At 32.1% G+C, this 12699-nt stretch overlaps 1 protein-coding gene across 1 annotated transcript; it reads left to right on the top strand.

Annotated features, from left to right (window-relative positions):
- Positions 1–10830: 10830 nt before the first annotated feature.
- On the top strand, positions 10831–12362 carry LOC112273413 (uncharacterized). The gene is made up of 2 exons (XM_024502146.3): positions 10831–11604; positions 12025–12362. Exons 1-2 carry the CDS (start codon positions 10924–10926, stop codon positions 12184–12186), a joined length of 843 nt encoding a protein of 280 aa, XP_024357914.1. The 5' UTR covers positions 10831–10923; the 3' UTR covers positions 12187–12362.
- The last annotated feature ends 337 nt before the right edge of the window (positions 12363–12699 follow it).

Raw genomic sequence — 12699 nt, 5'->3', positions numbered from 1 at the left:
ATCCATTTTAGGTACAAAATCTTGGCAACTTCACTTTCAACTAAAGATGTTCTAAGATCAAGATTTGTTGTAAATATTTTTGGTGATCCAAATACAAGTATTATATTTTTTTTATTGATTAAATATTCTTTCTTAAGGAGATCAAAATATGTTGTAATATTACATGAAGTCTTGTTCAAAAGTGTATTGGACACTTGGCTATAGAAAATAGAATGGAAATTATAACAATAAAATCTTAATTTTAATAGAATACTAAATAAATTCTAATTAAACCTTAGTAATACTAAACAAGCTTAAATAAAATTTAAGGAAACCTTAAAGAAATTATAAAAGAAAAAATAAAAAATCTTAAAAGAATTGAAAAAAAAATTGTAATAAAACTTAAAAGAATCTTTAAGAAGCCATAAAAAATATTAAAATACTATCAAATATATCTTAAATAAATCTAAACCAAGTTCTAATTTAATCATAATTGAAATCCTAATGGACTTCAATCAAACCCTAGACAAATCTTAAATCCAAAATCAAACCATAAATCAAACCCTAGACAAATCTTAAATTCTAAACTAAACTCAAAATCAAATCCTAGACAAATCCTAAATCTTGAATCAAATCTTAAATCAAATCCTAAACAAATCCTAAATTATAAACCAAATTCTAAATTAAACCCTAGACTTTAAATCAAACTCTAAATTAAACTCTGAATCCTAAACCAAACCCTAAATAAAATCCTAGATAAATTCAAAATCCTAAATCAAACCTTAGAGAAATCTTAAATCCTAAATCAAACCATAGATCAAAGCTTAGATCCTAGACCAAATCCTAAATCAAATCCTAAACAAATACTAAATCCTAAATCAATCCTAGATAGTTTAGAATCTCAATATCTATCAATTGAACCATTGATCTTGCTTATAAATTTATACACCTTTTAATAACTAAGTTGATAAAAAGCTCACAAAATTTGAAGATAATCACATCTATAAAATAAAAGAAAAATCCTTAAAACCGCTCTGGTATTAGATGGCCTCCTACTCTAATTTGAATGTTAAACTTTCAGTGCCAATATCTCCTTATCAAACCATTGAATTGTTTTCAAATTTCATAGGTATATAGAAAATCAGGTCTATTACTGTCAAACATAAAATTTACTTTAATCCAATCAAGATATTACTAAAAATCTTAGAAATCCTAACTAACTCTCAAAGTCTAATTTCTGAGACATCAACCTACTTGAAATTCAATAGCCTTGAATTCAACAATTTGATCAAGCTCAAACATATAATATACACTTTAAACAATTATTCTCATAAGTTTATAAAATTTTAATTTTAGATTTATTATCAAACTTACAAAATTCTCCAAAATATAATACACTTTTTATTTCACAAATTCTAAAGTCACCCTGAAACAACTATGACTTTGCAAAGCTCTTGCAAAGTCATTACTTACTCCATTTCATCATAATTAATTCTTTAAGAAATATTTTGAAGTCTACTCTCAAATCCCATTGTTTAATCTACCAAATAAATCCTTGAATTATTATTTGTACTTAGTTTTATATCTCAGGGTTTGATTTTGACATAGATTGATAATTTGTCTCTTTTGGATATCAAATTTTACTCTGTTGAATTTATTTTTATTCCAATAAACTTCTATCTTCTTCCTTCATATGTTCATATTCTTTATTTTTTTTAATCTATCTTATTTTGCCTTATTTATGGCCTTACAAAGTAAGTAGAAGCATACTTTATAAAAAGGTAGCATATAAACCTTTAGTTCTATTTTCTTTCGGACTATTTTCTATTTTCTAAGATAATTTGTTATAATATTTGAAATAAGATCTTTTATAATATAATAGATTCTTCACTCTTTTCACCTATTAATTGTGTTATATCACAACAATGTTTTCTTCAAAATGAAAATTTTGAAGACATGCATGTTATAATATGGTAGTTGATGGATCAACTATACAAATAATGCTTGGTGAATCAAAACCAACATATATGTCTTCTTGTTGATGAGCTCTAATGGTACGTCATTGAGGTTTTGGTATTGGAACTCAATTATAGCAATCAAATATTCATAAGTGAGATACATTTGGAATACGACCTAAAATGAGCTCTTGTGGTATAATAATTTCAAGAGAAGAAGGACGGAGGCATATTAATGCTACAACATACAAAACTGCATGACTTGAAATAGATGTAGGTAAATTTACTTCAAGAAAGAGTAGTTGGATAATGACTTGTATATACTTTATAAAAAACTCTTTAAGTCTATTTTGAGCATATTCATAAAGAACACAATATTTCAACTCAATCCTTGTTGTAGTATAATAGTTTCCAAAAGACTTTAATACAAATTCTTTTGCATTGTTGATATTTAATTTTTTGATAGGATAATTATGAAAATAAACTCAAAAATAAATAAATATAGATATAAAATTAGCAAATATCATGTTTTGAAATGATAATAATAAAACATGTGATTATTTATCTGATCCATCAACAACGACCAAAAAATAACAAAATTATCTAAATATTGAATTAATAGGATCACAAATATTACCATACAACCTTTCAAGCATTAATGGTAATTCTTATAGGAGTTTTCAAATTGAAGGCCAAGCAATCATCTTGCCTTGCACACATGTACAATATACTTCTATAGAATTTATATCTACAGGTTTTAAATTATGCTAGTTATATATGGAATTATTTTTTAAAATAATATAGATCAAGGATGTGCCAATTGTCTATACTAGAGAAAAATACGACTCTTTGTGATAGATGATGAAAAATTAAATATAATAGGAGGCCAAATTGTAATCTTATATAAATTATTTGTTACAGCAAAGGCTTTTTCTTCAACTTTATGGTTCTTTTCAGGAACCAAAACCTCACGCTTATTCAGAATTGCCAATGATAGGTGATAACTATTGGCACACACATCTTGGTAGCTGATTAGACTCTGATGTATTGAAGATGCAAACATTGCATGTTTATATTTTATGATAGATCCTACAGACAATTTAACCATCATTGTTCCTTCTCAAAAATAAAACGCATCTGTTTCAACCATGGCCATCAAATTTTTAGTTTGATTGGTTGAAGATTTTTCAATAAAAAATTCACTATTTGTCAAGGACACACTCATGTAAGCTAGTAATTACATATATAAATAAGTAGAAGTAAGTAAAAATAGGTAAAAATAAGTTAATTTTATAGTATTTAATATGGAAGCTTCATAGAAGCTTTATAGATGCTGCTTTAACTTCATAGGTGTCTTTAATTGACTTTTTGGATTAGAAATGTGGTCAACAAGTTAGCCATATGCCACACATATTGTTAGCTTGAAGATCAAGCTAACTATGTGGCCCACATGTAGAAAAACTTGCCTTGTAAGTCAAGGCATGTGTCCTACAAAGTCAACACATATTAGAGGTTCTATAGAACGTCGCCACGTAGCCTTTAGTTAGATAGTATATATAGAGACAAGAGTGAAGCCTTCTTCACTCTTGTCAACTCTTTTCTTGCTTCCAGTCTAGTTTCAAGGGTCTCTAGTTTTTTTGTACTTTGGTAATAGCCATTCCAGTTTTTCTTTGAATATACATACTTGTTTATTTATATTTTGTTATTTTTCTTTGAATGAAGGCTCACTTATCTGAATTGCTTTTTCATCGAGTTCTTGTCCTTGATAGATTGACCAGACTACACCTAAAATATCAGAGCTTTGTCTAATCTTGATTAAGAGTGGATTACCCCTTTTTCTTGATAAGATATAAGCATTTTAGAAGTTGCAGATTACCCTCTTCTAAACTGATATTGTCCTTAGTATTTTCTTTGTTTCCAAGTCCTCTCTCGTATTAGTCTTAAGCGATATTAGACATCTTCTCTTTTCTAAGTATTATCATGGTAGAACTTGTTGAAATGAAGAGTGAAATGGCACAAATGCAAGAACAATTGAGGGAGTTAATGCTTGCGATGCATCAACTCAATTTACCACTATACGGAGCAACAAGATTGAAAGGAAGTGAAGATATAGAAATGGTTGGACTGCTTCAACATCTACACCAAATCATGTCCTTTCTCCTATGGTGGAATGCCCTTCAAATATTAGAGAACCAAGAATTGCCCTATCTGAGAAGTTTGATGGCATTAGATCCAAGTTTTGAGGATTTATGAATCAAGTATAACTTGTGATTGAAATTCAATCCCAAAGCTATCCAACTCCAAGATCGTAAGTTAGATTCATTGATACGCTTCTTTCACGTTCAGCACTATCGTGGTTTTCATCTTTTTTTGAATGAGAAGATCCAATATTAAATAATCTAGAGGCTTTTTTGGCGGAGTTTTGTTCCATGTATGGAGAACATGATACAATTCGTGTTGCAACCAATAAGATCTATATTTTACGTCAAGATAATCGATCAATAACGTTGTACGCTTCACAATTTCAACAACTTACAAGTCATATCAAGTGAGATGATGTTGCACTTATTAGCCAATTTTTCTACGGATTACAATATGAGGTAAAAAAATTAATGCTCAACTTACCTGATCTTCAAACATTGAGTCAAGCAATTGACTTTGTTGTGAAGTGCGACAATCGCCTTTTTGAATTTTGATCTGAGAACTGTACAAATGGACCTCAACGTTACTATAAGTCAATGGCAACACCAACATCTCTTCAACACATACATTCGGAAGTAGAGGATATGTAAATTGATGCAGTACACTTCAAACCTCTTATTGAGCAAGAAAAAACTCGTCGTCTCAAGAAAGATTATGTTTATATTGTGGAGAATCAAAGCACACTGCTCAACATTGTCCAAAGAAAAGATGTAATCACAAAATGAGGAGTATGGCTGTGAAAGAAGACAATATGTTGGAAAACGAGTTTGTCAAGCTACAATAGGGATCGTGCGGTTGAAACCTTATACAACATCTAGTAAAGGTCTTATTCTCTCCTCAAAGCCCTCTCCTTGTTTTACATTAAATGTTATTTTAGGACCTAAATATTACAAAGTCTCTGCCTTGTTAGATTTAGGAGCCTCATCGTATTTTTAAGATGAAGAATTTACTAAAAGACATAGCATATCTTTAGTAAAGAAAACTAAACCTGTTCATGTAGAACTCATAGATGGTCGTCCATTGTCTTTTGGAGATATTACTCATGAAACCCTTCCTATAGAAGTAGTAATCAATAGTCATAATAGTTTTGTAGTATTTAATATCATTAGATCTCCCTCTAATCAAGTCATTTTAGGTTTATCATGATTAGAAAAATACAACCCTCAAATAGATTGGATTTTTCAAACTCTTACTTTCTCTTAAAGTATAACTAACAGTATAGTTAATCAAGTAGAGAGTCATAAGTTCAATTCAATTAAATCTGGATTTATAGGTGCAAAAGCTTTCTTGCATGCTGCTATGAAAGAATCACCATATATTATTTATGTCACACCTGTTTCTACTGGTGAAAAGACTTCAAGTGGCATTCCAAGCCAATATCAAGAATTTCAAGATGTATTTGAAAAAAAAAATGTGGATACACTCCCGAAACATCGTTCCTATGATTGTTCAATTGACCTTTAAGAAGGAGCACAACCGCCATTTGGACCAATTTACAGTTTATCACAAAATGAGTTAACTGAACTTGAGGAGTATATTGACTGTTGATTTAACTTTTCTTAAGCAAGTCCAATTAAGTATGTCTTCAGACCCTCTTGTTCATGATATCAAGAATAATTCTCCTAAATCTCATGATCTATCTAAATTTGAATTCAAGAACAACCTATTCTATTTCAAAGGATGCCTATATGTTCCAGAAGGAGAAGCATGTTTACGTGTTCTTCAAGCTCGTTACGACTTTCCAGCAGTAGGACATTTTGGATATAATAAGACTTTGGAGCTGATATATAGAGATTTTTGGTGGATTCAAATGTAGAAGGTAGTCAAAGATTTTGTATAATCATGTGATGTTTGCTCAAGATCAAAAACTCCTCGTCATCGATCTTTTGGACTTCTTCAGCCATTATCCATACCAGAACAACCATGGTCTTTTGTTTCTATGGACTTCATCAAGGATCTTCCAATCTCATGTTCTTATGATTCTATATTCGTGATAGTAGATCGTTTTACCAAGATGGCACATTTTGTACCATGTACAAAATCTATCACAGGTGAAGAAACAACTAAGTTCTTTTTAGACAATATCTATCGCTATCATGGATTACCCAAGGATATTATATTAGATAGGAGAACTCAATTTGTATGAAGATTTTAGCGGACTCTTTTCAAGATTCTAAAAGTGGATATAAAACTATATTCAGCATTCTATCCTCAAATCGATGGATAAATGGAGCATGTTAATCAAGTTTTGGAGCAATATTTAAGATGTACCATTAATTACCAACAAGATGATTGGACAACTCTTTTGCCATTGATAGAGTTTGCTTACAATTACATGATATATTCTTCTACAAAATAAACACCTTTCTTTGCTAATTATGGTTATCATCCATGACTTGATACTTTTGACTTTTCAAAAGTTGATAATTCTGTTTTGAAAGATTTGGCGATTCATTTATCAGAGCTACATGCAACGATGAAGGCGCAGTTAAAAGAGGCTCAAGAACAACAAAAGGTCAATGCGAATGTCTATCAAAAGGAACAACTACCATTACACTTGGGTGATAAGGTATGGCTACTTCGTCGCAATATCAAGACCACTCGTGCTTGTGACAAGTTGGACTATCGAAGGCTAGGACCATTTTTCTTGTCATCTTGAAGATCAAGTTAACAATGTGGCCCACACGTAGAAAAACTTGCCTTATAAGTCAAGGTATGTGTCTTACAAAGTCAACACATATTGGAGGTCCTATAGAACGTCGCCATGTAGCCTTTAGTTAGATAGTATATATAGAGACAAAAGTGAAGCCTTCTTCACTCTTGTCAACACTTTTCTGGCTTCCAGTTTAGTTTCAAGGCTCTCTAGTTTTCTTGTCTTTTGGCAATAGCCATTCCAGTTGCTCTTTCAATATACATACTTGTTTATTTATATTTTGTTATCTTTCTTTAAGTGAAGGCTCACTTGTATGGATTGCTTTTTCATCGAGTTCTTGTCCTTGACACTATTCTACAGGATAGTATATGTTGTTGCAAAATCAATGAGTACATCATTTGACTCAACATTAGAAGTTTTGTCATTCATATAAGCCTCTAAATCATCAATACTAATTGAATGCATGGATGCATCTATGGTATGAACTTCACGAGCCTCAGCTCAAAGTTTCTTATTTTCTTAGAATATTTTAACAAAGTATTCTGAAGTATTGCATGCATGTACCGAATATCTAATCATTCTACATTTATGACAAGAATGCATCTCTAGTTTTTTTTTCTATTGTAATTAATTGTAGAACATTTATTCTTTCCATGTAGATGGAAATGGTCTCGACTATAACTGATCTAGTATTTATAAGTATTTTTTCTATGTTTGTATAATTGTTTCTTAGAATTTGGAATATTAAATATATGAGATTCTAGATTCATGGTTTCAATAGGACGAGCTTTTGTATTACGGAAGAAAAATTCGTTTTGTTTCTTTGGAAGAAATAGACAAGACATGAGAAAATGATGACTCTAAGATTTCATATTACTATATTATTGTATAAGCACAACAAATGCAGGAGGAAATATAGAGAGAGTTTTTTCAATCATTATTTCTTTAGAAATGCTTTATCCACATAATTGTAGTTGTGAGATAATACAATATATTTTATTATTGAAAGAATTTAAATTTAGAAAATCCAAGATACATAAATGTATCTAATCATGATATGCATGTAAAAAGAAAATAGTCTTTTGATGATCAAAATTGGATTTCAGATTCTCTGGGAGCTTGGTTGGATCTTCATTTCTAAATATTGATGTTGTAATGCAGATATAAGATGTCCACGAAGGAGAAGAAGTGCTTTCCAATGGATAGCAATAGGAATTGAAGTACTTACAATAGAAGATTCTTCAAACACAAGAGTTATTCAAGAATTATTCTACAAATAATTTTTTTTGCCATTTTTGTCCATAATAGATAATTATTTCCATCAACAATAAATGGTAGAAATAGAAGAGCTTGAAAATACTATGATGTAGTAGTGATATTGAAAACATAATAGAAGTAGTTGAGGATGTTGAAGCACTCATTATAAATAAATCTATCAACAAAAATACAAGATTAAGTAAAAAAGGTTGAATAAAATGCATCTTAAAATATAAAGCCAAATAAAATGATAAAGTTGAAACTTAAAATAAAAAATGTTAAAAAGTTTAGGATTTTATTTCCCTAAAAATAAGGATCTCCAGTGGACTACAACAATTGGCAATAGGGTGCAGCAGTTCAACAACAATTAATGGCAATCAGTTGTAGGATGTGGCAGTGAGGCGACAGTATGTGGTAATACAGCAACACAATATTAACAACAGCACAAGACAACAATAGTACAATAGCAATAGCATCAGTACAATAGCAGCAACAACATAAGAAAAGGAAAAAAAAAAAAAAAAAAAAAAAAAAAACGAAGGATAAAGTGCACATAAGTTTTTAAGAACCAAGACTAGGGCATAAGAGTAATCGTGCTATTAACATGTTGAAAATGTTTTAGAAAAAGAGACAAGAATAGATAGAAGTAATATATTCATACATGTAAAAACACAAAGACATACATACACAAGAAGTGAGTTTATTAATAGGATTATATCTCTTATACAAAGAAACTGGGAGAAGATAAACAATTTCTCTTGACTACATTTGAAACACTATAGCTATAGTAAATACTATAGACTACAATAAATAGCATGGAGAGCGTTGGCTACATTTAATGCTCTCAACAAATATCAAATGCCAAGAGCATTTGATTTTTCTATATAATTATTTATATAAAATAATTATTGTTATAGAATAAACCAATTTTACAACTTCTGAGTTAAGTTCAGTACTAATTACTTTTAAAAGACATAAAAGAAACAAAGACTAGTTGAAGTTATGTTTTGAATAGCTTCAAAGCAAATTACTTTTAAAGAAATATTTTTAACATAATAACTTTGACAACAAATTTGGTTATATATATATATATATATATAGGAATTAAGGTAAAAATAAAAATTACCAAACAAAAAAAATAAGATTTTTTAATACTCTGTGCAATGCACCAACAAAGAATGAATGAAGAGAATGTATACTAATTCTACCAATATGTGAATTAGTGTGAAATGATGGCTCAAAACCTTATTAAAAGAATATGATGTGAAGGTGACCAAGGCAATGAAATGGAATTTAACTTGCAATTCTATATTTACACCATCTTGAATATGCTAATTTTTTCTACAAAGTAAATTTTTTGCTTTGATTTAAATATCCAATAACAATGAAGTTTATTTATAAGCAATAATTAAAGAATCATGTCAAATCTTAACCTAGTGTTGATTTTTATCATTTTATTCATTTATATATATGTTTTGTTATAGTTATAAATTTTTGTTTTGAAAATTGATGCTTTGATACTCACAACTACAACTTTGGTGTATAAAGATTATGAGTTTGTACAATTCAATCAATAAATGAAGGAAAAAATAATATATGTATATATATATATATATATATATATATATAGTATTGAAATGAAAATAAATTTCTGAAATAAAATATAAATCTAATGTTATAAGTGCATATAAGTTCATTTGTTTGCAATAAAGAATTCTGTATAAATATGATGCTTATATTATAAGCCTTTGCTTCTTCTTTTTTGCATATTTTTCTTGCTTCATGAATTATTGTTTATGAACCAAAAAAATTATAAAGTATATTTTATTTTCATTGTCCTAAGAGCTTCAAATTTTCCATAAAATATTTTGTAGTGAGTATTACAATTATATCCAGTTCATCTTATTATCTTTGTAGGGTTATAAACTCCTCAGAAAGAAGTTAAATTTTAAAACATGAAGTTGTGTTTGTTTTGTGAAAGGTGCAATTATCCAAAATTAAATAAAATCACCAGTTAAGTTATTAGAAAAAAAATGTGAAGATTTCAAATGTAAACTGAAAATCTAAAATTTGAATAACATGAAAAGTAAATTGGTGTAATTCAAAAGTTTCCACTCATGTTATTCATAATGCAAATTTGCATGAATAGTTGTTCATAATTGTTCATAAAGTTTGCACTATATGCATGCATAACAAGTATTTTGTTTTCTTTTAAAAGCCATTGAAATCTACAATCAATTGATTTGGACCACATTCAAAAACGTATTTTCAATAAAAATGAGTACGAGACCAAATCTAAAAGATTAATCATTAATGTGCTATAACTAGTAATATTGTATTACTTTCGCTGTTTAAAAAACAATCATCATGCATGTATGTATATATATATATATATATATATGTATATTTAGTATTAATTTATTACACAAAACATTGATCTCAACAAACGTTTAAATGAGAAGTTTTAGAATGCTCCACTATTTGAAGTGACATAATTTGTGTATTAAAAACCTAAATTCAAAGTTCAAATTCTACAGAAACCCACAAAATAGTTTAAGAGTAAATTCTACTCCAATAACCCTATCCTGAAAAATGTGGTGCCCTAATTTTGCGCACCACATTTCCATGGCAATTAGGGTTCCACCGGGGCTGCGACAGGGGGAGAGGCTCGTGCCGCGAGGTCTGGTTCCGAGCCTGGGCCAGGCTCGGCTCAGTTAGGGTTTGGAGCTCGCGAGGGAGGGACTGAAGGCGAGGGAGCGGCGGTGGTTTCTTTCCTTTTCACTCTCGCGAGCGCTGCTGCTTTGCTTGAGAGGGTTTTCGGATTTGATCACTCCCGCCCCGCGACGCAGTTTGCGTAGCGTAAATCCACTGGTAACCATGGCTGAGCGAGGTGGAGAGCGTGGAGGCTTCGGCCGTGGGTTTGGCCGTGGTGATAGAGGCGACCGAGGCGGCCGCGGAGACAGAGGCAGGGGCGACCGACGCGGTGGACGTCGCGGCGCTAAGCGCGACGAGGAGGAGAAGTGGGTGCCCGTAACTAAGCTCGGAAGGTTGGTGAAGGAGGGGAAGATCAAGTCCCTTGAGCAGATCTACCTCTTCTCCCTGCCTATTAAAGAACACCAGATTGTGGAGTTTTTCCTGGGGTCTGCATTGAAAGATGAGGTCATGAAGATCATGCCCGTGCAGAAGCAGACTCGTGCCGGACAGCGCACCAGGTTCAAAGCTTTTGTTGTCGTCGGTGACAACAATGGCCATGTTGGTCTCGGGGTTAAGTGCAGCAAGGAGGTTGCTACCGCTATAAGAGGTGCCATCATCTTGGCCAAGCTCTCTGTCATCCCTGTCCGCAGAGGATACTGGGGTAACAAGATTGGCAAGCCCCACACCGTGCCTTGCAAGGTCACTGGGAAGTGTGGTTCCGTCACTGTCAGGCTGGTCCCCGCCCCCAGGGGTTCTGGAATCGTCGCTGCACGCGTGCCCAAGAAGGTTTTGCAGTTCGCCGGTATTGAGGATGTTTTCACCTCTTCCCGCGGATCCACCAAGACCCTCGGTAATTTCGTGAAGGTGAGCAAATTTGCTTAGGGCGTGTGATGCTTGTGTGTTAATGTACTGTATTAAATCCTGATTAGGGTTTCTCGATTCGGAACTGAAATTGTCCTAGTCTCTAGATCACCTCCACTGAATTCTTTTAGTATCTGTAATATTCATTTTTCCAAATATGGAGGCTAAGTGTGGGGGCGGTCTTGTTAATCACCCACAGTCCTACGAGGAAATGATGGATGTACAGAACTTGTGGTATTTGTTGACGTCACTGTCCACTTCGATTTTTTGTGATGTACAATGAGATAGTGGTATCGTGAAGGTTGATTTCAGTTCGATTTTTATCATAGAAGTCCAATTCTTTTTTAAGACAATTGTCCCTGTTCATAGGATGTTGACAAAGTACAATGTGATTCCTTCTTTTAATGTCACTTTGTGATGCAGGCCACGTTCGAGTGCCTTTTGAAGACCTACGGTTTCTTGACCCCCGACCTATGGAGAGAAACTCGTTTCTCGAAGTCGCCCTTCCAGGAATTTACCGACTTTCTTGCGAAGCCCCATAAGATTAGCGTTGTTGAGGACGTAGAGAAGACTCCCGTGTATTGAGAGATTTGTTTGAGCTTGTATCCTAAGCGTCCAACTTGAATGTAGTGCATTTTGGAAAGTGAAGGAACGGTTTGCAGTACAATTGTCGGGGTTTTTTCATGAAAGTTGAGTAGACTTGTTCTATTTCACCAATGTTTTTGTCTAATTCTCTAACGGGTTTTCATTTTGCCAGTTAACATGTCCTCTATCACCGACTGATCTAGCGCTAGAAATCGTAGGATTATTTGCCTACCACAGAATGCATCAGAAGATTGTAGTCCATGTTTTATTCGATTGTGGGAATGGATAGGATCACTGGGTTTTATAGCGTTACATGGTGTTTCTTTTTTCGAGAATGACAAATGACTGCTTATAGTGTAAATGATCGTTATTTCTTACGGGAGTTTCTTGATTAGACTAGTCATGGTAATGGCTGACAATATCTTGTCACTTTCCGTAGTTATTCATAGGTTTATAGGGTGAATAGGTGTATTGTGCAGTGTGCGTTGTTCAGTTTGTTTCCCGAAATTGTAA

Source organism: Physcomitrium patens, chromosome 20, assembly GCF_059467195.1.
Source record: "Physcomitrium patens ecotype Gransden chromosome 20, ASM5946719v1, whole genome shotgun sequence".
Taxonomy (NCBI): domain Eukaryota; kingdom Viridiplantae; phylum Streptophyta; class Bryopsida; order Funariales; family Funariaceae; genus Physcomitrium; species Physcomitrium patens.
The sequence above is the reverse complement of the archived record's forward strand: the minus strand, read 5'-3'. Positions and strand labels throughout refer to the sequence as shown.

Excerpts from the sequence above, each read along its gene's own strand:
- LOC112273413 (XM_024502146.3), top strand. The coding sequence starts at position 10,924 with ATGGCTGAGCGAGGTGGAGAGCGTGGAGGCTTCGGCCGTGGGTTTGGC. Across the intron at positions 11,605-12,024 it reads CCCTCGGTAATTTCGTGAAG|GCCACGTTCGAGTGCCTTTT; the intron begins GTGAGCAAATTT and ends TTTGTGATGCAG.